This window comes from Cheilinus undulatus, linkage group 5 (assembly GCF_018320785.1).
Source record: "Cheilinus undulatus linkage group 5, ASM1832078v1, whole genome shotgun sequence".
NCBI lineage: Eukaryota > Metazoa > Chordata > Actinopteri > Labriformes > Labridae > Cheilinus > Cheilinus undulatus.
The window spans coordinates 13,964,556-13,992,186 of record NC_054869.1 but is presented as its reverse complement, the minus strand read 5'-3'; the positions used below and the strand labels follow the sequence as shown (position 1 = coordinate 13,992,186).

Genomic DNA, 27,631 nt, shown 5'->3' with positions numbered 1-27,631 from the left:
CTTAGGATCTATATCCTGTCACTTTCTGTTGGCGGATGGATACGTTCTCCAACCTCGGCGAAGCAGCTGTGAGGACAAAAAATAACAACAGCTTTTCAACAATGTTGCTCCATCAGAGGACAAAACTTTGGTTCTGGTACGAAAATTAAACTATTTTTGTCACCTTAACTTTTAGTATTTTTACCTTTTGTAAATTTCGTGGCCTGGTTTCGTTAAAGTTGGATAACAGTACAGGTGATGCTCCTCATCACCTGTCGGGGCGTGTTAACCTCCAGTGGATGGCTGATGTCAGCTAGCTTAAAGCTGGGTTTATAGCCGGACTAGCCGTGGTATAAATGAAGTTTACGGTGTTTATTTTGCAGGTTTTGACGAATGTAATGGAAAGCGACACTCAAACTTCTGAGAGAGAGACGCCACCTCAGCACTGGACCAGCTGCAAGTTGATTATTGACCCCGCACTGACAAAAGGATTGTATAAAGTGTACCGTTATGATGGACAATATTTCAACATTCCTGTGAGTGCTTCATAATATCAGTCTATTGCCTATTCTTAAAGATAAATTGTCTGCTAAAATAGTTTCCCGCTCTGAAACTGCCCGTAACAAGCGAGCATGTTTTCCATTACATTGATGGATGTTGTTTACCTGAGCAGGTGGAGGACTTAGGTCTGTTTCCTGTGGATACAGTCAGAGATCCCCGTATCTGCCGTCTGTGGAGCAAATCTACCAAGACTGACCTTTCTGTTCCTAAATTCAAGGTAATGTTTGGATAAAGTGTCCAGGTACTTAGAGGCTGGATTTTTTTTATATACTGAAGCAAAATCAATACAAATCCTGCATTAAATATGATACTTACACAAAGATTATAAGTATGCAGTCATCAGAAAAGTGTACCTTAAGTATTTAAAATACAGTATATAAATCAGAGGAATGGTTCTGTCTGTGAAATAATAAAAATTTATTTTTTATTAAAAACAGTATGACCTGGAAAATATTGTGCTTTCCAGGAAAATTCATTACAGATTTTCCCAATTTCACATCAAAATATACCTAAACAGATGACATTGTCATATGAAAGGGCTTAATTATGTTAAGCCATATATTATATAGTTTAGTTTCTTTAGTTTTTGAGGGACAGCGAGCAATGACATTAATTATTCTTACATTATAAAAGAAAACATGGTTGCACCAGGTTAAGTGAGTTGTAATTTTCCAATCTGTAGTCACACATAAAAAACGGACACAAAACATACAGTGCTTAACAAATTTATTAGACCACTTGTCATATTTGTCTCAATATGGTGTCAAAGACCATCCAGCATCATGAAGTGCTTTAATGTGGACTCTTTCATTTTCAGTGAGCTCTCCACATTTTACCATTTTGGACAGGAATGAGGGATTTCAAACTGAATTCACCCAAATTTGAGCTGGCTCACTGGGCTTCTCTGAGAAGTCAGAAATTAATCAAGCATAACATTCAACCACTAAAGCTAAATTTTCTGTTCAGGAATGCAAGTAAATAACTATAGTTTGACATATTAATCAAGAAATATTAATTTGCTTTACTATTTTTTCAGTTTTTTTGTAAATCAGTACATTTGAAAATTCGTGGATAACAAATAATTATATTTTAGCATTAAAAATATCATTTGGATTAAAGAGCTTCTACATGTTGGTGTATTAACCATTGCAGAAACATATAAAATGATTTTGGTAATTACCAGTGCTGTTAATTTAGGGCAGCTGTGGCATAAACCTTACTTTGGTTAGGGTTAGGGTGGTCTAATAAATTTGTTAAGCACTGTACATCAAACTCCCACATAGCAAAGACAAACACCTGGCATTAAAATGCATTGTTATTCACTATAGAGAACTATAAATAAGTCCTACTTGGTAAAAACTGTATAAATGTAAAAAAAAATGTCTAAAATATCCACAGATTTTTTTTATAATGACTGATTGGTTTCAGATGCTGAGGCCTAACACATTAGATAAATAAAACCATGGATAAATCCTATTCTATAAGTTATACAAAGTGCAAAGCATTATCATAGCTGCAATAAAGAAATACAGGAAGGCAATAATTAAAGTATGTTCAAGACACAATAGCAACATTATGTAGTGCCAAATGCAACAGTTATATACACAACTAACCAAAATCTATCAGTAGCATTATAAGCTACCAAGATTTAGTAACTACATTATAAAAGGACCAAGATACAATAGCAGAATTATGAATCATTGAATTATATTACCATGACTGAGTGACAGGACATAATTACTACATTATGACCAAGATACTAATTTGGATTCCCTGCTCCACAGAACACGTTACACATTCTGTGCACATTTTGAGAGAAACTGAGGAAAAAATAGTTTGTAAATTCCCAAACTATAATTGTAGCATCCTTTTTATTAATATCTGTGGGTGTGTTCATCATTCCATGGTCAGTTTGTCATCAGTTATAAGTACACATAGCTGTACTCAGGTCAGCACAGAGAAGAGAGGGTCAGGCTAAGGTCGAAAGAGATGCAAGAGACAAAGCAGCTGTTTAGACCTGGTTTATAAAGGGTCAAAAACCTCTCCTGGTTCTTGATTCATGTTACTGTAAAATCTGGTATCTAAGAAAAACTTTTGATACCTTTCTCCTAAAAAAAAATGGGCTGCTTTGTATACTTTTGAGGAGTTATAGGCCAGATTTTGCAGAATATTTTGACCAAGGCATGGCTCATGACATGATCCATTTAGACCACAGAGGTCTGTGTTAAAAGGTGGAAAAGGGAAAGAAAAAAAATCAATGTTGACAAGAAAAACAGCCTATATTTGTTTTTAAGATTGCCAACATCCTTATGCTATTATGTCAACTACATTTAAAGTAATTTACTAATAAATTAACCATGCTGTTGAGTACTTTTGTCTGTATCAAAAAAGCCTTCATATAATTGGTAAAGATTGTTTAAACAAAAATTGTCAGTAACACTTCATTTGAAGGGGTATGCAGGACTGACATGACACTGTCATGATCATGACATGTCACATGAAGGAGGCTTTATGAGCATTTATGAATGTTGTCAGTAAGTGGCATTCGGTCAATTGTGTTACCTTGTAATGCAGTAAATAAAGAGCATACCCACTTCTACACTACTTTACATCTGCATCAAGAGTGCAGTTTTGCAGTTTACCTTGCACTCTGTCTGGTTGCCTTGCAGCTTCTTGTATTTCCTGGAGAGCCAGATAAGTAAAAGCTGGATCTTGCCCCACACTCCCCCATTGTTTCCAGTCTTTATGTTTGGCTAAGACTGCTGGCTATAGCCTTACCTGACTGCAAAAAGAAGCACAAAGGGAGCAAACAATATCAACCTTGCATTAAAGTCATGCCAGTCTTGCATACCCCTTCAAATAAAGTGTTACCTAAAAGATGCACACATTACTTACTTATTTTCTTTGAATTAAAGCAAAAACTTGCAGTAAACAACAATGCTCTGTTAGAAGAGCAAATAACTCCATAAACAGTAAGCTACCTGAGCAAATGTTTTCATTAACATTCCATAATTGAGCATAGTAAACTAAGATAGCCATACTGACTCCCTATAATAACTAAGCTGTTTATCTTTGTCTTTTTTTTAGGTTGACAAGTGGTATATTGGCCCTGTTCCTCCCAAAGAAGTGACATTTTCTCGTCTGAATGACAACGTGAGGGAGGCATTCCTGACCGATATGTGCAGCAAACATGGCAACGTTGAAGAAGTGCAAATATTTTACAGTCCAAAGAACAAGAAACACTTAGGGCTGGCAAAGGTCGTCTTCAACACGGTGAGGGCGGCTAAAGAAGCTGTTCAGCATCTTCATCAGACATCAGTGATGGGAAATATTATTCACGTGGAAATTGATCCCAAAGGTAATGTTTATTTCAGGAATATGCTGCATTTTTTGGGCCATGCAGTTATTTTGTGTTTAATTTTATGATTAATTGTAACTCCTCAGGAGTAAACAGGGCGCGATATCTCCAGCTCCTGTTACATGGACTCTACACTCCGTGGACGCTGCCAGTGGGCAGCAGCGAGGAGGTGCTTCAAAGCTTAATCAGTGGCCTGCTGGTAAACAAGTTTTGAATATTGGAGTCATCATTTAACTCATATCTTGTAGTGTCTCTGTTTTACCTTTTTTTGTGTGTGTGTGTACGCCACTCCCTTGAAAACAGGATCATTCATCTCACGGGGCTGTACTTCAAATAAATTTCACTGAGAAATGGATGTAAATATATTTTTTGAATTGGACGGATAGAGAGCAATATCATCTGCTGGGTGTAACATAATATGCTCTGGTTAATCTGCTTTTATTCGCTGCGTCCTTCTTCCTGTTTTACCTTTCCTCCTCTTAATCTTTATATTCCTTCAGGGAGGCACATCCATGCAGAGACAGGCAATCCTCTCCAGCCCCATCAGCATCTCCACCCCCCTCTCTCTGGACACGGCCTACTCAAGTATTTGGCAGGATACACCCTGCAGCTTTGGGCTGACGCCACGCTCTCAGGGAACCCCCCGCACTCCCTGCTTCTCTGCCACTCCTCTCTCTCAGGACTCCTGTTACTCCAGTCTTCAGGCGACTCCGGTACTCCAGGGGGAGCCCTCCACATACAGTGTTCACAAATCTTTAAGACGAGAGCTTTGCCATCGCAAGCCTGCAAGGTATCACAGGGGATCCAGTGAAGTCTCAGATGTGAACTTCATTTTGAAGCATTGGCAACCACAAATAACACACACTAAAAACTCTGGTCAGATACAAACAAACAGGCGGAAGCTTACACTGTGGAGTCAGGGTGAAAAATCCTCCTCTCAGGATAATACAGAGCCTTCCTTTGACATTATTTCCCCTTCTGAGGAGACCAGAGATGTGTTTACTGCCACACCCAAATCATTGCAACTGAACTGCAAGTCGTTCAGCATCCTGAGTATTGATTTCAAAGCTGACCAGCAGGTCAAAGATAATGAAAATACATGCTTAACAAACTTTTCTGCATCTGCTGACAACTTTTCCTCCAGCAGTCCCCAGCCAGTGGTGGAAAGTTTGGACTCCCGCATTGAAAGCTTACTAACAAACAGCCAGAGTACAGGGACCTTGTTCTTTGACGCTTTGGAGACTGATGTGGACCCTGAGGACAGCCCGGCCTCACCCTGCTCAGCACACGCCTCGCCTGTATTAGACAGCTCACTGGTCCGCACTACAACTCCTCATAGATCCATCAGAACAAGCCAGCAGCAATCATGCAATGACCTGGTAGACGTGGGTTCAACATGGCTTGAAAATGAAGATGATGAAACTGCTGAAGCTGTTTCATTTCTTGTAAGAAACTTCCAATCTCCAAATCCTTCTGATCTCCTACATTTTGAAAGGAGAGCTCACTTAAACAACAAAAAAGATGCAAAAAGGCTAAAAACATTACCACATCCTCAGGTAACTCCTTTAACTTCTTATATCCAGCATTCCAGATACACAAATTAGATCCAAGATACAGCTAAGAAAATAAAATAAATATTTTAGATAACATAAGTGAAAAATACTATATAGTAAAAGTATATATCAAAAATGTTGCACAGAAGTAGCAACTTCTATATATTGTCACTATATTTAGATCTCTGGTAATTTATCAGCTTTTGTGATTTCAGTAAGACATCTGTTTTTGTTTTTTTTTTGTTTTTTTTTTTTGTCTTATTCAGGAGCATCGGGGAGAAATTGAGGATAACAGACCATCAGGAGTTTTGACCCAAACAACAGAGACCCTCTCTCTTTGTCAGCTTCCACCCTTCACTTCTCGCAGTAGCACCAGTCATCTTCATGCTCCTCCTGCTCTTAAACCAGCATCTTCCCATCCACCTGTCCCCGCTTTCCCTTTTCCCCTTCCTCCCTTTCCTCCTCCTGTCCCTCCTCGCCTGCCAAACGGCACCATCCCAATCCCTCCTCCAGGCTGGATCCCACCTCCAGGGCATCACACCTGCATCCCTGTTCCTCCTCCATCAATTCCCCCTCCTCCAACTTTTCATGGCCCCCCTCCATCTTTGATGCTACCTCCTTCTGTCCCACCACCTGTGCCCACCTTCCCCTTACCTGTACAGCCTGCAGGTGGTCTGGATAAAGGGGATCCTCCAAGGTTTCCCCGACCTACCTGGCCGGCTCCGCCTTTACCTAGGTTTAACCCTTTCGTGCCACCTCCAGGTTTTGCACATGTGTGGGGAAATCCTCACAAGGTCACAGTAGAAAAAGTTTTAGAGGTCATCTTGGATGAATTGAAGTCTATCATAAAGAAGGACATCACCCGCAGAATGATTGAAGGAATCGCTTTTAAAGCATTTGAGGACTGGTGGGACTGTCAAGAGAAGACAACAAAGGTAAATCTTACTTTGTTTGTGAACAATTCAATCAAATCAATAAAGATATTTTTTGTATATAATAACACGATTAAGGCTCTTTTATTTGTTTTCATCTAAGACACAGAAAATTGAAAATGGAACGGCTAAAGAGAAAACTAAACTTACAAAACTTCTCAGTCGCATCATGGGCCAAGGCAAAAAACCTCCACTACCATCATTTAAAGTAACTGTTCTACTTATCTTGGCATTGCATTTGATAAAGTCTCATCTCTTGATGATGCACAGTGCTATTTGAAATGAAATGTTGTTTTTTTTATGCAGGTGAAAAGAAAAACAGCAGATGATCTTGCTTCATCAGAAAAGGCAGACAATGTTCCAGGCTCTGCTCTAAAAAATTCTGGTTAGTGCAACAACACAGTGAGCCATCTTTGACTTTAACTGTATGTTTTAGCTTGTTTCCTGATCCACTGTGTTGTTCTCCTTCTGTGTGATTTTAGAAGTAAAGCAGCGGGAGGACACATGTAAACCTGCTTCAGAGAGAGCCAAGCGAAGGCATGCAAGGCCACATGAGCTGGACAGTGATGATGATGATGGGAATGAGAAAAAATTAGAAGAAAGCAAACTTCAAAGTGAAGAAGGGACTTCAGAGAAAGTTGAGGATAGGCTTCTGCCAGTGCATGATGATCTTCAAATCCTGGTAAATGAACAAAAAAATTTGAATTGCAAGGCTCTTAGTTCTCAGATCGATCAACCATGTCTTAAGAACAATGTTCCATGTCTTACATAAGCTGCTCATCATAACTTAGTTTAATTCAGCTGAATTTATTTGCACTGAAAACATCATTGGTTTCATTGCCAAAGCAGTTCTCATTTTATAATAATCATTATAGCAGTAGGTTTTTTTTTTTTTACCTTAAATTGTGGTTAAAAATGTAGAAAGTCCATTTCATGGTGGTGTTGTGCTGGTTGCGGTTCTTCTTTGGTCACAACAGCTCACATAATGTGCTGCAACATTTGCACACTGTTGCACTTCACTCAGTAGATATGGAAGTTTCTGTCTGTTGGTCTGCTGGTGAAAAGTGGATAGAATTTGTCTCTGATTTCCTTGTATAAAGGACAGGTGGTTAGAAAATGCAGCTCCGTTTCCACCTCCTGTTGGTTGCAGTGGGTGCACAGTTTTTCCTCTTTAGGGATCCAGCTTTGTCTGTGGCGACGTCTCTCGATGGTGTGGTTGTCTTTCATTGTACAGTTTTAAACTGACTGTACGATGAAAGAGTCAAACTCTAAAAACATAAATATTATTACTTCTGCTCTCAATAGATTGAAAGAGGAGATTGTGACACTGCTGATGCTGATGCTGATGTTGATCCCGATGACGACAAAAATCAAGATAAGAGGTTTACACCCAAGCACACGGAGGATGAAGATGACATTTGCCAATCCAGCAATGAGTCGGAGTTCTCTGACAGAGGTAGCTTAAACAAATTTGGTTGTAACACCAACCTTTAGTTAAAATATTACCTATGGGTAAAAATGTTTGTTTTTCACTGCAGAGAGTTGTTCAGAGGAGAGCGAGTACTCCTCAGACCTCAACTCCTCTGACTCATTCAGCTCAGAGAGCTGTGAGGACTCGTACTCAGACCTCAGTCCAGATGACGAGCACATGGAGGAGGACAGCAAGGACAATAAGAGCGATGATTTTATCGTCATATCATCAGATGAGGAATCCATGGAGCTTGAATCCCCTGTCACCCCCTCAACCCCATTAACACCTGGTGCTCAGCTGGACCCGGACCTGCTGGACTGGTCATCTCCATCACACAGAGAAGAAACCGAGGAGAACCAGTACTCAACCTGCCGACAAGATACCTGCGACATAGATGTCATGATGGAGCTCCAAACCAGCGAGCCACTGGAGAATCTGCAGCCCATGTCTCTGACCGGACTCCAAGGTTATCAGTCTAGCATGTTTTTAGCAGTAGATGTGATTATTTAAAGAATTATTCACGCAATGTTACTTTGATACTAAGCAAGGACATCTATATACTAAAGAGCTTTGAGATTTTATGGGCCCAAATCAAGTTGAAACACACAAAAAAAAGAAAACCATTCAGTTTGTGTTTGGCATAAGTAAATTTAATCAAGTTGCTGTTATTGGTAGTTTTACTATAAGGCAGAGCTAGGTAGTTGCCTGGAGCCTCTTACTCCAAGGGCCATTAAGTACAGTTACTACAGGTGTGTATAAAATATGAGTTGCATCTCTAAAATTTTAATGATTTGACATGTATTTGAAACGCAAACAAGGTGCCCAGACTGATAAAGATAGCATTAAAATAGCTTTTGATTATCTTAAAGCATCTTTGGCAGGGACTACTTGCCCCAACAGCAAGGCTCAAGCCCCTCAAAATGCCCCCAAATATATAATAGCTTACTGACCCAGCTGTGTTTACTTCCCACTGCTATGTGCCAACAGGAGAGAAAGAAGGACAAATAGTGCAGGTGCTTCATGGAGCTTCTTTTTCCCCTCTCTTTTTATGGCCACAGAAGGGAAAGGAAATTGGGGATTTTTCTTTCAGTAAAGGATTACTTTTATGAATATGTTACTAATAATTAATACTTGAATTGTAAAACTAATGTAAAAGTAGTAATCTGAGAACTCTAACAGATTACTTTGTAACACTTTACCCCCAACACTGATCATCACCAACTGACAATTTCTCATGGTAACTTCAAGATGCCACTAGATGAAAGATTAGAGGATAAAAGTAGTTTTAAATAGTATTAATTAATAATGTTGTTTCTTTTTTCTGCACAGCAGCAGCGCCACACCTCGATGTAGAGATGGAGAGCTCTGAATGGATGTTGGAGCCACTCGAGAACATACAAAACCTGAGACCTCCCACTCCTTCAGGCTACTTGACGGATAGCGATCCCGACCTTCTGATACGAAGCAAACCTACGTCTCCAGCTGTGGAGGAGCCAGAAAGACCACAAACACCAGGCAGGGGGATCATGGATGGACTGGAAAGTGAGGAATCTGCCAATGAAGTCCTCTCTTTTTCTCCAGCAAATACTGAACTCATTATCACTCCCTTTGATCGCATGCAATCCTACCCAACTTACCAGGAAAGGCCCAAAACTCCTGGTCGAGAGGATAGAAGTGGGTGGACTCTGCAAAACTGTGTTAGAGCGCCAGCAACTCCAGGCCGAGAGACAAACATGTCAGAAAGTAGCCAGACAAAGTGCTCACACATTCCTGTGCCATTCCTGTCTAATAATCCATACATCGCAGCACCAAAGACTCCAGGAAGAGACATCATCCTGCCTCAAAGAACCATAGCCCATAGGAGGAAAACTCAAATGATGAACTTACAGCTTGTAAGCGACTCCTCTCCCTGCAGTCCCTCTGAGTCCTCATCTGACTCTTCAGAAAGAAGAGCAATGTGGACCAGTCCAGGTGTAAGGATGAAGCCTCTGCAGGGACTGGAGAACATGCCTGGACTTTTAGCTGAGGAGAACAGGAGAGATGCAGATAAAGTCTTACTGAGAGGGAAACACCTGAGGAGGCTAAAGAGGACTATCTATAAAAGACACAGGTCACTAAAAAGGATCAGTGGTCCTTGTTCCTCTTACAGTCGTCCTCACAGGTGGCGTTCGCTCTCTGAGGAGAAGAGGATACTCCACTGGGTGTGGAAGAAGGGGCTAGATGAAGAAGACGCGAGACTGCTGCAGTGCACCTATGAAAAGCTGCAAGAGCAAGACAATGGGTTTGGGTGGCTCAGTGACATCCTGTGGATACCTCACCCTCATATCCTTTTTAATAAAGCTTCAGGTTTGAATTAGATAATATTAAAAATTGTAAAGCAACAAAAAGGTTGATTTATAGTTGGGTTAATATCACTACATCTATAAAGATGTTTCCACAGGACAATCACAACAGCGGAAATCTCCATTTGCCCAAATACAAATGTTAGTTATCTGCTGTGTTAACATGTCCTCTCACCCTGAATTTGCATTGGCATTTAATGGAGGGACAGGTAGAAAAATTTTGCAGTGAACAGATCTGATTGTCTGTGTTCGTGCATGCACCTTACAGAAACATCAGAAAATCTCAAGAGTGAAATCATGTCTGAAAGAGAATTAAAAATCACTTTACATGTCTAAATTACTGGGAAAATGCATTGTGGATTCATCAAAAGTTCTGAATTCAATCTATAGCTCAACACATACATAATGAAGTCGGACAACCAAGCCCTCTTATTCTACACACTTTTATTTTCTTTACTCTTTTTGGCATCCTTAACTGCTGCTCACTGACTAAAGTCACACCAGAGATGAATCAACACAAACCCTGGCTGCCGCACCACAGGACGGGCTCTGCTCGCAGCGAAGGTTTTTACAGAATCAGCAGAAAAGATAAATTAAAATATCTCAACAGCACAAAGCCGACCACAGAGCTTCCATCTACAAGTACTCAGGTATCAAAGAGGGGAAGGTCTGATGAGCCAGAGTCTTATTTTTATCATCCAATCAGTGCTCAATGTCAGCGTGTATCTCAGCAGGGAGTGTCCATCCTAAGCCAGCAGCCGACCTCCCTACGAGCCGGGTCTGACTTCAGGTCTGAACAGCGCCGCCTACTGTCGTCATTCAGCTGTGACAGCGACCTGGTCAAGTTCAACCAGCTGAAGGTAAGGCAGTTATAGCGATAAAGCTCAAAAGGAGAGGTAAACAGTTATTGACAATATTATACAAATTTGTTGACTTGCTTTTTACCTAAACTAGTTTTCTATCAATTTGAACTGAACAAAAAATTAATCAATACAACCTTTATCAGTGTGCTTTAGTCTTTTTTTATGTGAAGTTTTGAGCTTTTTGCCTTTATTAGAGAGATAGGAGAGCCAGAAAAAGGGATGAGAGAGAGGGGAATGACATGAAAGAGCCACAGGCCAGACTTGAACCCGGGCTGCCTCTGTATATGAGGCACAACCAAACTGCTCGGCCATCTGCACCCTAGTTTGGGTCTTTGAATGGAAAAATGGATAAAATCCCTTCTGCCCTCGTGTTTGTGCGTTTATATGGACAGCTGTGTGAGCAAAGTCATACTACCTAGTAGAATGACTGTACATGCTATGCAGTTATAGATGTTTTCATATACAGTATTTTGTATATTACCAAGGGCATGGGAAAGCAATCAGTTGAAAAAATAGCAAAGTCCGCACCTTTGGGGCAAAATAAGGGGTGGATGTGGCGAGCTGTATTATCCAGGTGGGTTGTTAGGCTGCCAGGAGCCCCTGGTCATGCTGTGGATGCCCCAAGGGTTTGAAAACCGGTGGTCTCTGGATGTATTACCAGGGGTGAAAAGAGATGCTGGCAAGCTTGAGTTTGGCTGCTGAGCGTCACACGTGTGTTGACATGTCGACCTTGACTCTAGCCACCCTCCCCACCTAAGGCTCAATGTCTGAGGAAACTCAACCAACTTTATATAACACTTTTCATCCATAAAAGTAAAAATATCTGCCATCTTTTTTCTTTAGAGCTCCAGGAACAAATGAGGACAGGAGATCTAGGTTGAGGGTTTTATTGGTGTTTGGAAAAAGTAATCTGAACATCCAAATTAAAATAGCTTAAAAATGTATGCCAACAAGCATCGTTTAGCAGATTAACAAATGTTCCCAACTCTGGTATCTGCTAACTGTTCATTACCATTTCACTGAAAAATAGTTTTATTCATTACCTCATAGCTGAGGCTAGAAATAAATGAACCCACAGTTTAAACAAATATTCAATTAAAGCCTTTAATACAGTTTAGGTGCATTGTAGAGGTTTAAAGATTGCTGCTGCCATTGCTGCCAGGATGACAGCAGTAATGAGAAAGACCAGATGCAAAGACTTTACTCTTTCAGAAATTTCTGCACATCTGAACTGTTGGGTCAATATTTTCAGTCTCTCCAAAAACAGCATATGCCAGATGTAACTCTTCATTTGTCTTTAAATCAGTTTCGAAAGAAGAGGATTCGTTTCAGTCGGAGTCACATCCATGAGTGGGGCCTTTTTGCAATGGAGCCCATAGCAGCCGACGAGATGGTGATTGAGTACGTGGGCCAAATCATCAGGCAGGTGAGACCAAAACAAAGGTATTACAAAACGTTGAAAACATTTCATAAAACGCCCGTCCTTTGTAACAAACCCCTGATGTGTTTCCTCCAAATTCCCTCCGAAGACATACTCTGGGATCATTAGGGTGTCTGACGTACTTTCCATCAGTCTGAAGCCTATAGTAATACACAGCAGGGCCGTTTATGGGCATGGGCTATATAGGCGGTTGCCTAGGGCGACACGCTGAGGGGGGCACCATCATGAGCCCTGAACATTTTTAATAGTTCCACCAATGTAACAGAGCATCAACTCCATTCCTCTAACCTCTGCGCCCCTCGTTCGTGAAACAGTCCAGGCTCACCTCGCCGCTCTCTGTCTCTCTCCATGTGTGCCCCCGGCACACGCACACTGGAAGCCCAGCAAGACGTTTAGAGAAAAAAAGCTTTCTTTTTCCTCGTTCACACAGCGCTTAACGGACAGGATGTTGAGATAGAGTCCTGCGTTGGACAGCTGACACCCTACCTGCCCATTCCCCCTGATTTCCTGATCATTAACACCTTGCCTGTGCAGTGTGTGTCATCTCTCCCTCCTACCTGTACCCGCAACCCGCGTCCAATTCCTCCTACAGTCTGACCATCCACGTAAAACACGGAATGGCAGAAGCTGCGTTCAGGTAAATAGATTATAATTTTGTGTTCACTTAGTCACTGCCCTTGTTTTTCACTGTTCTCATCAAAGTTTTCTCACTGAATGAAGCATGGAAGAAAACTCACATCCTCATCAGCCATAACACTCCAAAAACATCTACAATAACAGCTGACACCCTAATTTAACCCCAGGTTATATTAACAGGAGTAATGTCAGAGTCATATTTACAGACTTTATGTACACATCGTTTGTTTCTAAGCCGTTGGTGGAATTATTTTCCTGATCATTGTTTGCGAATGCCAAAAAGCTCAGCGTACGTCAGTCAGCCTCTACGGGGAGTTTGTTTTTAGTCTGTTTGCCACTCTCTGTGCCTGTCCTTGTCTGTAAATTAAACGCTTTATGAAAAGAGGCCAGTTTGAATGGATAGAAGGGATTTCCACTTAAATAACAGCATGTTGGCTCAGTATCTCTGAGCCAGTCTCCTCCTGTGCGTCATGAGGCACATCAGTGCTGTGGAGACACTTATACTGAATGTCTGCAGCACTATGAGGAGCGTAAAGCTTCTGTGCACACTTAAGGAATTAGACTGTGCCCTGTTTACGAACTTAAACAGTTTCAGTGCAAGCAAAAATTAAATTCAGACCTGATCCCAACACAGCCCTCTAACTTTTTTCTCTTAGTAGAGCTAACAGTATAATTACCTTTAAAAACTGCTGCAGGTGCTCTTGAAATATGTCTAATTAATTATGTCACAGTGTGTTAATAACCCTATGTTTCTGACACTGTTTTGGCATTATGATATGTAAATCTTGTGTGGTGGACACGTTAATCAGTCAGAGGTGGAGCCATGGAGTCTATGCCCCTAATGTTTTCTCAAAACATTAAGTCTTTAACTTTGGTAAAAGTACGTTATCTCTGACTGATGGATGTAAAAAGAACTACCTTGGCTTTTGCTAAACAGATTGACCCTGCTGATCAGAACATGGAAATTTCATTATTGTTGCCAAACTGAAAAAAACCCAAATCAGATGTTTTCTTTAAGTTTGAAAAGCTTAAAAGCACATGCTACATAATAAATAAAAACCTTAATATTAATATTTCTGCACTTTTTAAGAAATATGTATCTGTAGCCACACATTTGGCGGCGGCACGGCAAATTGTAAGTTCACCTAGGGCACCAAAATGGCTAGAAACGGCCCTGATACACAGCACTGTTTCCTCAGGTCATTGCTGACATGAGGGAGCAGAAGTACGAGGAGGAAGGCATTGGGAGCAGCTATCTGTTCCGGGTTGATCAGGATACAATCATTGATGCTACTAAATGTGGGAACCTAGCCAGATTTATCAACCACAGTTGCAATGTGAGTAAAATCTGATAGATAAGTCTTTAGATTCGATCAATATTTACTCAAAATGATCCTCAAAAGTTGAATTTGTGTGTTCTCTGTTTCACAGCCTAACTGTTATGCAAAGATCATCACTGTGGACTCTGAGAAGAAGATCGTAATTTACTCTCGGCAGCCGATAAGTGTCGATGAAGAGATCACGTACGACTACAAGTTCCCCATTGAGGACACAAAGATCCCTTGTTTATGTGGAGCAGATAGCTGCCGTGGCTCCCTGAACTAATGAAGTGTCCTGAAGAGCCACAGTTCTTTTAGGTATAACACAAAACAGAGAGATGCCGAAGATGTTTGAGGAGTTTTAATACAACTCAGAATTATGCAGGTATTAAGAGACTGGAGAAGCTGATGACAGCAGGCGAGTGATGCTGGTCATCAGTGATGAATCATTTAATAATGGGATGTTACACCTGGAACATACTCAGCAGAGGTCTGACATGAATTATAACAAGCCACTAGCAAACATCATTTAAAAAATCCTCCTTTTTCGGTACAAAATGGCAAAAAGCAACATTTATTTGCATAATTGAGTTCACATAAACACATCACAGCTGTTTTAATCATCCGTATTGTTGTTACTTCAGGTGCAGAGGAAAGAATTGACCCTCAGACCATGACACAGATCCTCTCAGTCATTATAAAAAGTCTGTTTCAGTTCAAATGTTAACAAAAGTGTAAGGTTAAATGCTTCTATTTATGAGCGCTTACGTTTTGTTAGCTTGAATCAAGCTCATATTAATAATGTGAATTTTATTTTCAATGTTTGTAACAAGGTTTGGATTGTAAATGTTTATGAATGGTTCTTGATACAAACTCAGAAAATAATGAGATTATAGTAAGGCACTGTTAAACACATACTTATCAATTTAAATGTTATATTGTTAAAAAGAAACATGCAACTCTCTGAGAATTAAAGAATAGCAGTTTTGATAAACACACTTTGCATTTCCATTTATTGTGTCTTCAACAATATCAGAGCATCGATGTAGCATGAAATTAGTATAATACTCTAACGGTACACAAGACCCTAATCAGACTTCAGGTAGTATACCAGTAGCTATTCAGGTTTCAAAAAAAGTAAAGCTATTCTAACACTGGCATCACATGTTTCTTGAAATTCCATTTGGCGTCATGACAGTCAGGTTTCCTCTCGCATTCTGGTCCGCTTCAATGGCTTGAAAAAGAGACTTGAAGTTTCCTGCTCCAAATCCCTGCAGAGAAATTGTAAATTTAAGTCACTTTTTCTCTGCAAATGGAATCTTTTTATTGGGATGCTGTTGTCATATTAAACCAATGCTGCATCTTATTCTTCCTGTTAAAGTTGTCATCTGCTCAGTTGCGCCCTCACCTGGTGGTTGTGTCTCTGAATGACTTCCAAGAACACAGTGGGTCGATCCTGAACCGGCTTGGTGAAGATCTGAAGTAAATAGCCGTTATCGTCGTAGTCCACCAAGATGTTCAGCTCCTGGATATGAGTGAGAGATCAGGAAAGAGAGTGTTGTGATCATTCTGGTAACACAAGCATAAATGAAACAGCCAATTCACAGTAAAACAGCTGTTTTTTACCATACATACATTTTTAACCCCATCTGGTTTACTTAGTATTCCTTATTCTGAATGGCTGTATTCCAAAACTGCTTTCTTAACCATTGTTTTCCCTCTAAACAATGTTTTAAGTGAGTCATTTTTGTACATAAAGTACAATCCTAATATGTTAGGTCCAGCAGTTCTCAGCTGGCTGGGCATCAGGACCCTCCACCACTTCCTTATGAGAAAGTTTAGAAAATGTTCAACCATTCAAATTTATGTAATTTGGATCATAAATTGAACAAAACATGGTGGCAGGATAAAACATGTTTACAAAGCACATCATTGCAGAAGTATGTTTGTACGTATATATTTCACTCCATTTCCTGAGATGGCATGGAAATGTGGTTATTTCTCTAAAAAGTCCTAATTTTCCTTGGGAAAACCACCTTTGTCATCCAGGGAAAGAAGATGATTGAAGTGAAATTTTGAGAAATTGACCAAATTTTTCTTGTCATGACAGGAAAACCCTTACAATGTATGAATGTACTGTATATCTACCTAGGGCTTCTGTACATCATTTTTTTTCCATTTTTTTCCCCAGGCACACTGTTGCAACCCACTGGAAACAGCTTTGTGACCCACGTTTGGGTCCTGACCCACTAGTTGAGAACCACTGCCTTAGCTTGTTTGTAAAGCCCTAATCAAACTTGCATAAAGCTCCTGAAAATTTCATGAAGTTTATGGGTTAGCTGCATGTTTGAATGCAAACTGCTAAACTTTTGCACATTTGATCCTGATTTTTTTCTTTTTCCCACTTCTTCCTTGCCTGGAAGAGAAAACTTCCTGCTGTGAGGGACAAGTGTGAACAAGAAGCTCAGCAGAGCTCCCAAAATTTTTCTAGAAATTTTCATGAGTGCATGTGTTAAAAAAAGCTTATCATTATGAGTCCAAAAAAGATAAGATAAGATAACATAGATATGAGGTGGCAGTGCTACATCATTGAGCACAGCATGTTAATATAGTGACTAGTTTTGATTATTTAACTCACCATCCTACCTACTTCACAAACTTTACTGCTATTACTTGTTGAATATTTATTCATGCTGAGTGATCTAATAAGTAACTAGTTTAGGCCCTTTGATTTTGTTAAGAATTGTTAACTCTGTATGACATTCATATTATCACAGAAGTCTATGTGAGCTATTTTGTAGACCAAACAGTAAAGAATCCAGCAGCTAGCACAAGAGGTGACGTCCCTCCAAGGTTGTCCTAGATATGGACATATGCATGAATGTCTTTGTGATCTTAATCCTGACCTGCAGGACGTCCAAGTCCTCTGACACTTTGACCTTTGAGTTTTTCAGGTTCTTCCTCAGTTGATCGTAGTAAGTGTCTGGCACACTCATGAACTCCATCCCACGCTCCTTCAGATTACGAATCTGCAAATCAAGGATTCATCAGAGCATTGTGATGACAGATTATGAAATATATATCCACATGCTAAACTACGACTGACGTTTATACTCACAGCAGTGATGATGTCTGATGTGTTCATGGCGATATGCTGCACACCTGGACCTCCATAGTACTCCACATACTCCTGTAAGAGAAAATGCAGGTTTGAATATCCTTTATGTTTATCCTTGGTGTTCAATGTCTGAGTAATTGTTTCTGATTAAAGTTTAAAGAACATGCCTGGATCTGAGACTTCCTCTTCCCCATGGCAGGCTCGTTGATGGGCATCTTCACCGTCTCCTCGTAGTTTGCCACAACGATGGAGCGCAGAGCACTGAAGTCAGTCTGAAGTTGCTTATCATCCACCGACCAGAAGCGGTGGAAGAGGAGGTTTTTCTGATACCTGAGGAATCAAGAAGCATGAAAAAAGGGTGGTAAGTTTAAACTTCATTGCACCCTAAAAATATCTAAGTAAAGTTCTCAGTTTTTCTGCTTTTCAATAAACAAAAATGATTTAGGTTTTGAGTCATGAGCCGGCTCCATGAGCCTCTTCACATAAAAACATCCAGTCTGTGGTTACACCCCTCTTAAGGATTAACCAATGAGCTCGCTCATTTAGAGAGCTGCCTCCTCCTTCGCCTTTCATGCCGACATGATGGACTAAAAACAAGATCCAGATGTGGAGAGCCACTTAAAAAAGCGCAAAGTCATCCTGATGCCTGACTCATGCCAGTAAAGCAGAGTTATGTAATAATCGGACACACTCTGACCCCTCCTGCCCCCCAACCCAACATCACAACACAACACACAGAGGTGTGAGGAGCTACTAGATCACATTCATTACCATTCAACCACTGGAACCATCTCATCATCTGGCTGGTTTCCTACAACGTGATCGATGAAGTCCAGCATCCCACTCGGTCTGCATGGAAACACATATGCAAACATACAGTGATGCATGAATTATAGTAACTCTTTCTGGTTTAAATCAAATGTACAGATTCAGACTCACAGTGTGGGTAATAAAGGGTCCTTGAACAGCGGAGGCTGGAAACCTGGCAGAAACAAGCCGCTGTATCCCATCCTCTCCACAAAGGTGTGTGTAGTGTCACCGTACTGCAAAAAAGAAAAGCAACCCCATTTTTAATGGCAAGTATTTCACTGAGCACCAGATCAATTTCTGAACAGTTTTCAGTCTTTGAGTGACTCCTCTTACAGTCTGAAGCACAGCCAGCCTGACTTTGCCGTACTTGTCCTCCAGTGTGTGAGGCTCCTTTATGATCACTGCACCTCGCTCTCTGGCTTTCTGCAAAGACACATGCAAGTTAGGAACATGATGTATGTAGAAATATAAACTTTAATGGCATAAATAAAAACCCTTAAAAAGGACCTGCACAAGGAAGTCACAGTCCTGCACTGAAAATGCGATATCCTTCACTCCATCTCCATGCTTCACTAAATGATCACCCATTTCTGAGAAAAAAAAATCAGAACAATGCTCTTAAACGACAAAGTCAACCAATTTTAATATAATGATGTATCAATCAGGGATTATTAGAATGTCAGGAATATTCATATCTGCTGATATTTAGCACCAATGCATATTTTTATATCTCTGTATAGATATCTGATAAAATGAGTTTCAAAATATCAACATATCAGAAAGCTGCAAAAATAAAATATCACGCACCCCCAGTATTAATATCCTTTTAGTATCTAAAATAATGATCTGAATATATTTTATGATTATCACTTTACTTGACTGAAGTTAAATCCACACTTATAGCTGCATAATGATAATTTCTTGGTTTTATACTGCAGTTTAAGTTTAAATCAAGACTTCTGGGCTTGATCTGACAGTGCAGTCAATCTACAGTGCTGGACTGGGAAGAAAATTTGGCCCTGGCATTTCTTGGTTCAAACTGGCCTTTTATCCCAGGTCAAACACAACAGAACTACACCATTCCTTTGTCCTCTTTATCAGATCTACCAAATTATTTCCCTAAACTATTACAAAGTGAGGAAGTGAATGCCATACAATTAAAAAAAATGCATATTCAATCTGCTTTCTCTGAGTCTCTTGTTATCAGAGGTAACAAGAGATTCACAACATCCTTACTCAGTTAAATAAGCATTTATGACTAAGAAAACTGAAAACAAAGTCATACTGGCCCTCCAAAGTGGGTCAAATGGCCAGTCCAGCCTTGATGTGATAAAATAATGCATCAGGATTTATCAGGAAGTTTTCCATATCATTCTTTTTTTCTCTAGATGTTTCAGTAGGTTAAAGGGCTTTTGTTACTGATCGTAACAGTTGAGGTGATAATTAATCACAATCTGATTTACATGGCATTTATCCTTTTTTCTCCCTCAAACTTATTTTTCCTGCAAATGCTGCATTGAACACCTTGTTAAATGTTACATGTTTACATTAAATTCATTATCAGGACATATTAATTATTTAAAAAACAAATAAATGCTTCGGCTCTGACCACATCAACCACGGATCAGTTTTGTACCTTTGTTTCCAGGATTGAGCGCAGATGAGAAAACATAGATGATCTGTGAAATATAAAGTAAAGAAAAACACAGTCACTCTTATTTTAAAGCCATTATTCGTTTAATTACAGCAAGAAAACTACAGTGTCAATCTGTTATCTGAGAGGACATTATGTTATGACAATAAATTTTATTTAGGTATGCTCGACCAGAATCAAACCAGCTGCTGTTGAAAGAAATCTTTTTTTTTCTTGTTGTATTTTTCAGCCTCTGTGTCTATTTTTTTTACCTTTCCTTGTTTGACCACATGGGAGACTACGTCTCGACATCCTGTCTCCAGACCCTTGTAAGCCAGAGGCTCAAAGCCCAGCTTGTTACAGTAATATGAAGCAGCCTGAAGGGAGAAAAATAATCAACAGATGATCATGGTGAAGGCTTCTGGTTCATGTGAGAGCTGCTTTAAATTTGGCATGTTGCTACAGGTTGCGGCTAGAACATTTTCATAGTGCCATCTCCTGGTGATACATGAGGACTGACAGTCTGTAGAGCAACAGAACCACAAAGTAGACTGTGGTGTTTCCTCCACCCCTCAGGAGAACCAATAGCATCTACCCCTTCATTTGTGAGGAAAATGTACAGATAAAAACATAATGTATTCTTATAAATGGAAATAAAACCCACCTGTTTTGCATTTCCAACCCAGAAGGTTAAGTGATCGAAGCAGAGGAACCTGCCCTGCTCGTGCTAAAGACAGGAAGACATTTTTATCGTCACTGATTGTGCAAAAAGTTCTACACATTTGTTGCAAAATCCACAATCAGGCATCCATGAAGAAAACCAGTCTTAAAAAAATAAATCTGCTTAGTGGTATAAAAGCCTGTTTTAGAGAATGTCTATCAAATTCCCATTAAGTCAATTCCAGCAGAACATATCAGTTTCACAGTCTACAGAGTCTTAAATCACTAAAGACGGCTGTGTAGACTGCACAGTATGGTGCACCCCTAGAAGAACCATTCCAAACCTCTCTGACCTGCCTAATAACGGCTTCTTTGGCTAAAAATCTCTGCTCAGGAAAGGATCAAATATAAAAGGATGACCTACCTTTTCACCTTTATCTGTGTATGTCGTCTGAAACAAAAAAGCACATCATAATGTAAGTTGATTGCAAAGAGAAAAAGGAACAATGACAAATTCTAAAATGGTAAAATAAGAAATAAAAATAAAAATAAATAAAGACTCAGAAGTGAAAGTCACTCACCATTTTGCTCCTAGTGACCTGACCTTGCTGTCAGAATGAAACGCACAATGATGTTCTGAATTTAAAAGCTGAATCCACTCCCACCGGTAAGAAGAAGGAGGTGGAAGAGGAGGAGGAGGAGGAGGCGGAATAAAAATGCTTGTTGCCTTTTTTGCTGTTATACAATGATTACTCGGGAAAACAGGTCAACACCACAGGTCAGATTAGACCTCAAACATGCATAACTGACAATCAGATTGATTATGCATACCATAAATCTGCCTTTAGACTCTGGAGAAACTTCATTTTTAATGAATAAAAGTCCAAATAAGTATTTTGTGGCTTTCCTGAATTATAATAATATAATAATTATTTATAATAATCAGGAATATGCTAACTATATTCACTAGCCTTTTTATGCAAATACAGGGATTTGTCTACAGAGGGTTAGGATTACAGCCAGATGTTTCTAGAAGGAGAAGTCGTCGTCCATATGTTAGTGTTTAGTGGTGAGAGGAGGCTCACTCATGCTGGACTCTGATTGGCTCACTGGTGTTGAGCTGAGTGAACCGTGGTGTGCCTTGAATGCCCCCAACCCATCAGTCCTCACACACAGATAATATTCCAATCATTTCGATCACTCCAATCAAACATCAGGTCAAAAGTTGCTGTTGTGTGGTATAACTTTAAAAAATGTCAAATCATGCCGATGCTCTATTTTTGGGACATTTTAGGTTGATTTAATGGCTTTCAGCTGGTGCCAGTGTGCAGATGAGGCTTTACTGTGTGCACGCTGCTGCACAAAACGACAGCCTGAAGAACAAAAACCTACAGAAGCAAACTATCGGATATGTAGTTCAATAAGAGATCGAAGAATAATGCAGGAACAGAGAAAATACCTTAAAGAGTGGACAAAACACTGTACAGAGTTCATTAAAGTTACATGTAGAACTGAAGCTGCAGGATAACAGCCTGTGTGCAGTTGCTGTTCCTGCACTTTTCTCTTGATTCTATGCTCCTATGATATAACTTGAATTCTTATGTGAATCCAAGAGAAACGTCAAAAATGTTCTAAATCATTGCAGCTTAATGAACCACTATGCAAGGAAGGAAGAAAAAAGGGAATAAACTCAATATAACACTATTTTTAACAAAGATTTAGCAACTGTTAGGTTTACGTCTGTTATGTTTGGGTTTTTTTGTTGGTTTTCACACAACTTTGACAAATCTTTCATCACTTTGTTGCCATATGTAAGTAACCTGCTTTATAAAACAGAAGTAAACTAATTAAAGAATGAGATGGATGAATAAATATCAGATCTGTGTGATAGAACAAATGAAAGATTACCAGAGATGAAGCATTTGATCCTGGGGTGAAAATTATGTTTTAGTTGGTTTATTAAATCTGATTTTCTTTGTTCATTTCAACAAGTAACATTTGACCTTGTGAACCCAGAGGTTAAACAAGCAACTCCAAAAACACATTTAAAAAAGAAAAACAGAACAAAAAAGACAAACATCTGGAAACAAACTGAGACTTCAATAGAAAGATGCAATAAAAAGAAAAAATAATGGGAATGGTAAGTTCATCATCATGCTATAAAGTTTGTACTCTCAATGCTTATCTATTTGAGTTTCCTGAGCCTTTTTTTAATAAGCATCCCTATTACAGTAACAGATTATTCAGCTGTGTATCGCAGCCGTACAATCTAACAGCAGCTCACTCATTATGATATAAATCCCGCCCCTCTGTGCCCTCTTTGGGACCATCCCTGTAGGTCTTTGTTTTTCACCCTGTCACCAGGACACTTATTGTTGTTATGGGATGCAGTATCACACATACAGAGGAACACAATGTGCTGAGTTTAATAAAACCAGCTGAGTCATATCCTGAAAGCTGCTGAACTATCTAACATTGAGATAGTGGAGGTTTATCATACTTTTAAGTCTACTTGGCATTGTAATTAGGTTTCCTATAGTTTTTGCAGAGATGGAGCAGCTTTTATAAACTTTTATCACTCCTATTTGAAAATGCTTTTGTTGATGAGCTTGATGTTTTAGATAGACATGCTTTAATCTAATAAGAATGTTTTTTAGTCTCATACAGCATGCTGCATTAATTCCCCCTGGTATTCAGACCCTCAGGGGACAAACGCCCACGACAACACTCCTCACATCTCTATCGTAGTAGCTCAGTTAAAGGGAGCAGACCTTTATGCAAAGACAAACTAAAAATGAGTGAGTTTTCCTCTGAAAAGAACCCACAGATACTGGTGAACGGTGAAAACCAGGAGCAGCAGAATGGTGTTCCTGCAGCAGAAGAGCAGCTCTCCTCAGTCAGTCCGGATGATGACTGTTTGGAAGACAACGTTACTGCTGAGGACAAACAGGCAAGGATGCAGTCTGTCTTCCAACAGGTACGTGAGCGCATCAGATCTCAGGTGGGCACAAAGGCCCCGAAGAGCAGCATCCTGGAGCTGGTGCAGATCGTCAGGGACAGAGAGACCAAGCTGGGACAAAGGAACGGGGACACAGAGGATGGAGATGTGAGCAATGAGAAGAAACAAGCAGAGGTGTTTGAGAGTAAAAGGGAGATGGATCTAAAGGAGGTGGAGCTGTGTGCAGTTTTTGAAGAAAAACTTAAGGTCAGAGAAAAAGCCATAAGGGAGGAGTTTACAGAGCAGATCTCTCAGATGCGTAAAGAGATGAAAGAATACACTGACCATACTCTGAAGGAGCTGGAGAGTAAGCTGCAGAGCCAACATCTTCACAATCCACAGCACACACAGCTCAAAGAGCAGCCAGAGAACAAAGGTCCTGACAGGAAGCAGAAACCTTCAGCAGCTCCAACTCTGGCTGCCAGAAGAGGGAGAGTCCTGACTCGGACCATGACCACCATCATCCCTAAAACGTGTGCACCCGTTATCATTGGCCCACGAGCAAAATCAGAGACTCTGAGCTCCTCAAAGTGGGAAAGCTCTCGACCTCTCCTGAGGGATCCAGTTGTCTACCAACCAGGACAGAGGCTGTGTCAGAGCCGCAGGCCACTCCCCCCGACCTGCCCCCCCATGCACCAACGCAAGAAGCCAATCTTGACAAAAGCTAAAACAGCAAAGTGACTCAATGGGCTGTGAGGAGGAAATGAGGATCATATATGCTGGAAAAGAAACATCGATTACATAGAGAACCTCTTTTTGTGTCCTGTTGTAGGTTAAATGCTGCACTAATAATCATGTAAGTGTTTCCTGATTTGCTATTGCTTTGCTCTCTGAAATTTTTCAGCTTTTTGAAGAAATAAAATGCTGAATACTGTCAATACTTGCATGCATACTTCTTCACTGTCCCACATGCATGAGTTACTTGAATATACACCAAAATGCCACAACATTACGAGCACCTATGCAGTCCTATTCTGTTTTGGCTTTTATACCATATCAGATATGGGGAGGATAGAGTCATTAACCAGAGAAAGAAAGAAACGCTCTTGTACTCTGTATTGGTGGGCATCAAATGTAAGTACTCGTGATACGAGTATTTGGTATCAGTGCTTAGCTTTATATGTGTATATGAAAAAATAAAAATCCTCCCTCACCCACCTAGGCAATATTGTATCTCCTTCAAGCCTGGATTCTCTACCAGAGGCCCGGGAGCCTGAGGGTTCTGCTCAGGACCATAGCTGTTACTGGGACTGCGCACTTATGGACAGAGATCTCAGATGTTGTGCCGGTATCTGCTGGAGCCATCCACCCAGCTTGGGGGTTACAGTCCCCAGTGCCCAAATCACTACTGGCACCACTGTTGCCTTTACACCCCACCTCTTCTCTAGCTCTTGTTTCAGCCCTTGGTATTTCTCAAGCTCCTCGTGTTCCTTCTTCCTGATGCTTCGTATTGCTACATCTATCACTATCACTGTCTTCTGATGTTTATCGGCCAGCACTGTCGGGCTGATTAGCCATCACCGTCTTGTCAGTCTGGATTTGGAAGTCCCACAGGATCTTTCCTTGCTTGTTATCCACCACTTTAGGAGGTGTCTTCCATTTTGACCCATATAAATATAAATCTTCCATATAATAGAAATCAGAAAAAAAAAAGAAATAAGCTGAAAAGTCTCAGCAAATCCAGTGCAACCCAAGACATGTTCTACTTTATCCTAGCTGAAAACTAAAAACATGGGCACATTAAGATTTATATGGATGTCCTTCCATTTTGGCACAGATGTTCCTACACCACACTACACTATGCCACTACATTATGCCAGCTACCAGGTTATGCTGTTCCACGTCTGCCTTGCTTGCCAGCTTCTTACACCCTGCTCGATGAGTGCTGTGGTGGCCCTCTAAGGTGTGTGTAACAAGGAATTTAAAACTGGTCTCTCTCTACTTACTTCCAATTGATACACAGTGGCAAATGGGCATCCTGCTGAGAAATATACTACAAATTATTACTTATTAAGTGGAAAACTTAAGAAGACTGTACATGTGCAACTGTGAAAAAATGATTCGTTGAATAAACATTTTGGTAGCTCTACTTTTTAACCACAAGGTGGCAGCAGTTCACTTGCTGGGCTCACAAGAACCACATCTGGATGAAGTAAACCTGTCATCCTCTGTGCAGACAGTGAGAAAGCATTTTGAGATGACTTTAATCATGTTGAAACTGCAACACAAACAGTAGGTAAACTTTTTTTTGTAAAAATGGAGTACTTTAAGCATAGCTTGTATAATAAACCCTGAATTTTGTCTAGGAGACTTTTATCATTGAGTAAATTATATATCAAATTTGTGATGATATAGTGTAGAAATCCTTGCCAACAGTTTACTTACTGAAAATAAGAGACCGGCCATCTCCTCCTCTGCTGCTCCCTAGTGGACAAACAGCAGAGGACTGCCATTAGGCAGCTCAGCACAGGATTATCTTTTCAACATGTCCCTCATTAAAGTCTGGTGTGTGCAAATAGCCTGAAAATGCATTGTAAAAACTGTGAAATGTAAAAACCTCTCCATGCATGCTGACCTCCCTCTTTAGATGGAGAGCTGAAATGCATAAAAGCATTTAAAATGCACATCAACACCATTTTAAAACTTCCTTCACTCTGACTATACTTCCAAGCAGTGCTTACACCCTGATCTCTTGGACTAAGGTGATCTGACCTTTTTCCTCTGATATTTCCTGGTGTGGAACTTAGCACCTGAGTGCTTCCAGCAGCTGATCTGGCAGTGAGAGTAGCAGTGACAGGAGAAGCATTTAGCCCTGAAGCGGGCTTAGGAGCCGTGTGCCTCGAGGCCAGCCCTTCACAATGGATGGGATAGAGAAGGATGTGAAGAGGAGCTTTGTGTCTCGGGGACGATGAGCCCAGAGCGGCCATATCCGGAAGGGACGAGAGCCCAGTACATTCAGGACTGGCCAAACCACGGCGAGCACGGAAGCAACATCTCTCGACTAACGATATCCACCAACAGCAGCAGCTCATTGATATTCAACATGCTTATCATTTAGACAGCTAGAGATAGCTAGTTACATAGTAGGGGGTTAAATTTGAATTACAAACATCATAACCCAAATCTGGTGATGTTGAAGGTTTCTTTTACAGCTCAATTTAGGTGAGGAGAACCTCAGAGAAAAGATCTTTAAACCAGTTTTAGAAAAACCCTCCCTGAAGTCCACTAAGGTGATCATTTTAATCTTGTATGATAGTTATTTTGTGGGAGCCAGATGATTATCTTGTTGTTTTCTCACAGAAGTTATTATCTTATAAGACTCTACAAGAGTTAATGAGTCCACTTGCCATCAGTTGCCATCATGACTTGTCACCATTTGCAAGTGATTTGTGATTTTAATTTTGTGAATATAGTTTATCATGAGCCACAAAAGCACCCTGACAAAGCTTTGCTGTCATTACACCTTTGTACTTTCATACTGACTGTGCAACTGCATAATACTGGTAACCCAGTCTCTCTGTCTTTCACATATTGTCAGTACAAAGCGTGATGCTCAGGGTTTGTTCCCACCAGTATCAAAAGGGTTATTAATTTTTTACCATATACAAACCCAGATTCTAAAAAAGGGACATGTAAAATGTGCATTTAAAAAATGTAAAAAATGATCAGATAATCAGTTTCAACCTATATTAAATGGAATACAGCACAAAAATCATATATCTAATGTTAACACCTGAGCTTTATTTTCTTTTAAATACACACGTTCCAAAAAAGTTAGGACAGCGTCAAAAAACTAAAAAAGACTTGAAAAGAGGTGGAAAGTTCAAAAACACCTAAAGCATTCAACAGGCAAGTAGTTCATTTATAAGAGGTGATAGTACCATGACTGGGTGTAGCATGAACTCTCCTTTTAGGCTCTCCACATTGCAAAAGACTGACTGAGTAAACAGTCCAGCA

At 40.1% G+C, this 27,631-nt stretch overlaps 2 protein-coding genes across 2 annotated transcripts in view; one reads left to right on the top strand and one right to left on the bottom strand.

The window, feature by feature from the left end:
- The first annotated feature begins 377 nt into the window (after positions 1 to 377).
- On the top strand, positions 378 to 14,741 carry LOC121509552 (histone-lysine N-methyltransferase SETD1B-A-like). Its single transcript, XM_041787003.1, has 17 exons — positions 378 to 515; positions 653 to 757; positions 3,628 to 3,898; positions 3,985 to 4,097; positions 4,399 to 5,454; positions 5,718 to 6,404; positions 6,493 to 6,591; positions 6,690 to 6,768; positions 6,866 to 7,065; positions 7,689 to 7,839; positions 7,922 to 8,320; positions 9,184 to 10,176; positions 10,683 to 10,846; positions 10,931 to 11,056; positions 12,366 to 12,485; positions 14,336 to 14,473; positions 14,568 to 14,741. The coding sequence occupies exons 1-17, from the start codon at positions 378 to 380 to the stop codon at positions 14,739 to 14,741; spliced, it is 5,013 nt and encodes a 1,670-aa protein (XP_041642937.1).
- A 40-nt stretch (positions 14,742 to 14,781) lies between these two features.
- Positions 14,782 to 27,631, bottom strand: part of hpdb (4-hydroxyphenylpyruvate dioxygenase b) — a 35,000-nt gene continuing 22,150 nt past the window's right edge. Inside the window, exons 3-16 of the mRNA XM_041788554.1 lie at positions 21,258 to 21,284; positions 21,101 to 21,127; positions 20,681 to 20,743; positions 20,289 to 20,393; positions 20,020 to 20,062; positions 18,891 to 18,973; positions 18,717 to 18,806; positions 18,513 to 18,616; positions 18,345 to 18,422; positions 17,741 to 17,903; positions 17,574 to 17,645; positions 17,362 to 17,484; positions 15,864 to 15,980; positions 14,782 to 15,726 (exon numbers count right to left, since the gene is read on the bottom strand). Of these exons, the coding sequence (XP_041644488.1) occupies positions 15,616 to 15,726; positions 15,864 to 15,980; positions 17,362 to 17,484; positions 17,574 to 17,645; positions 17,741 to 17,903; positions 18,345 to 18,422; positions 18,513 to 18,616; positions 18,717 to 18,806; positions 18,891 to 18,973; positions 20,020 to 20,062; positions 20,289 to 20,393; positions 20,681 to 20,743; positions 21,101 to 21,127; positions 21,258 to 21,284 (1,206 nt within the window). The 3' untranslated portion in view covers positions 14,782 to 15,615. The remainder of the gene's footprint in view (positions 15,727 to 15,863; positions 15,981 to 17,361; positions 17,485 to 17,573; positions 17,646 to 17,740; positions 17,904 to 18,344; positions 18,423 to 18,512; positions 18,617 to 18,716; positions 18,807 to 18,890; positions 18,974 to 20,019; positions 20,063 to 20,288; positions 20,394 to 20,680; positions 20,744 to 21,100; positions 21,128 to 21,257; positions 21,285 to 27,631) is intronic.

Bases quoted from the DNA above. Each gene is read 5' to 3' on its own strand.
- LOC121509552 (XM_041787003.1), top strand. From the start codon at position 378: ATGGAAAGCGACACTCAAACTTCTGAGAGAGAGACGCCACCTCAGCAC. The intron at 3,899-3,984 runs GTAATGTTTATT...GTAACTCCTCAG, and splicing joins CGTGGAAATTGATCCCAAAG to GAGTAAACAGGGCGCGATAT. The intron at 11,057-12,365 runs GTAAGGCAGTTA...TCTTTAAATCAG, and splicing joins TCAAGTTCAACCAGCTGAAG to TTTCGAAAGAAGAGGATTCG.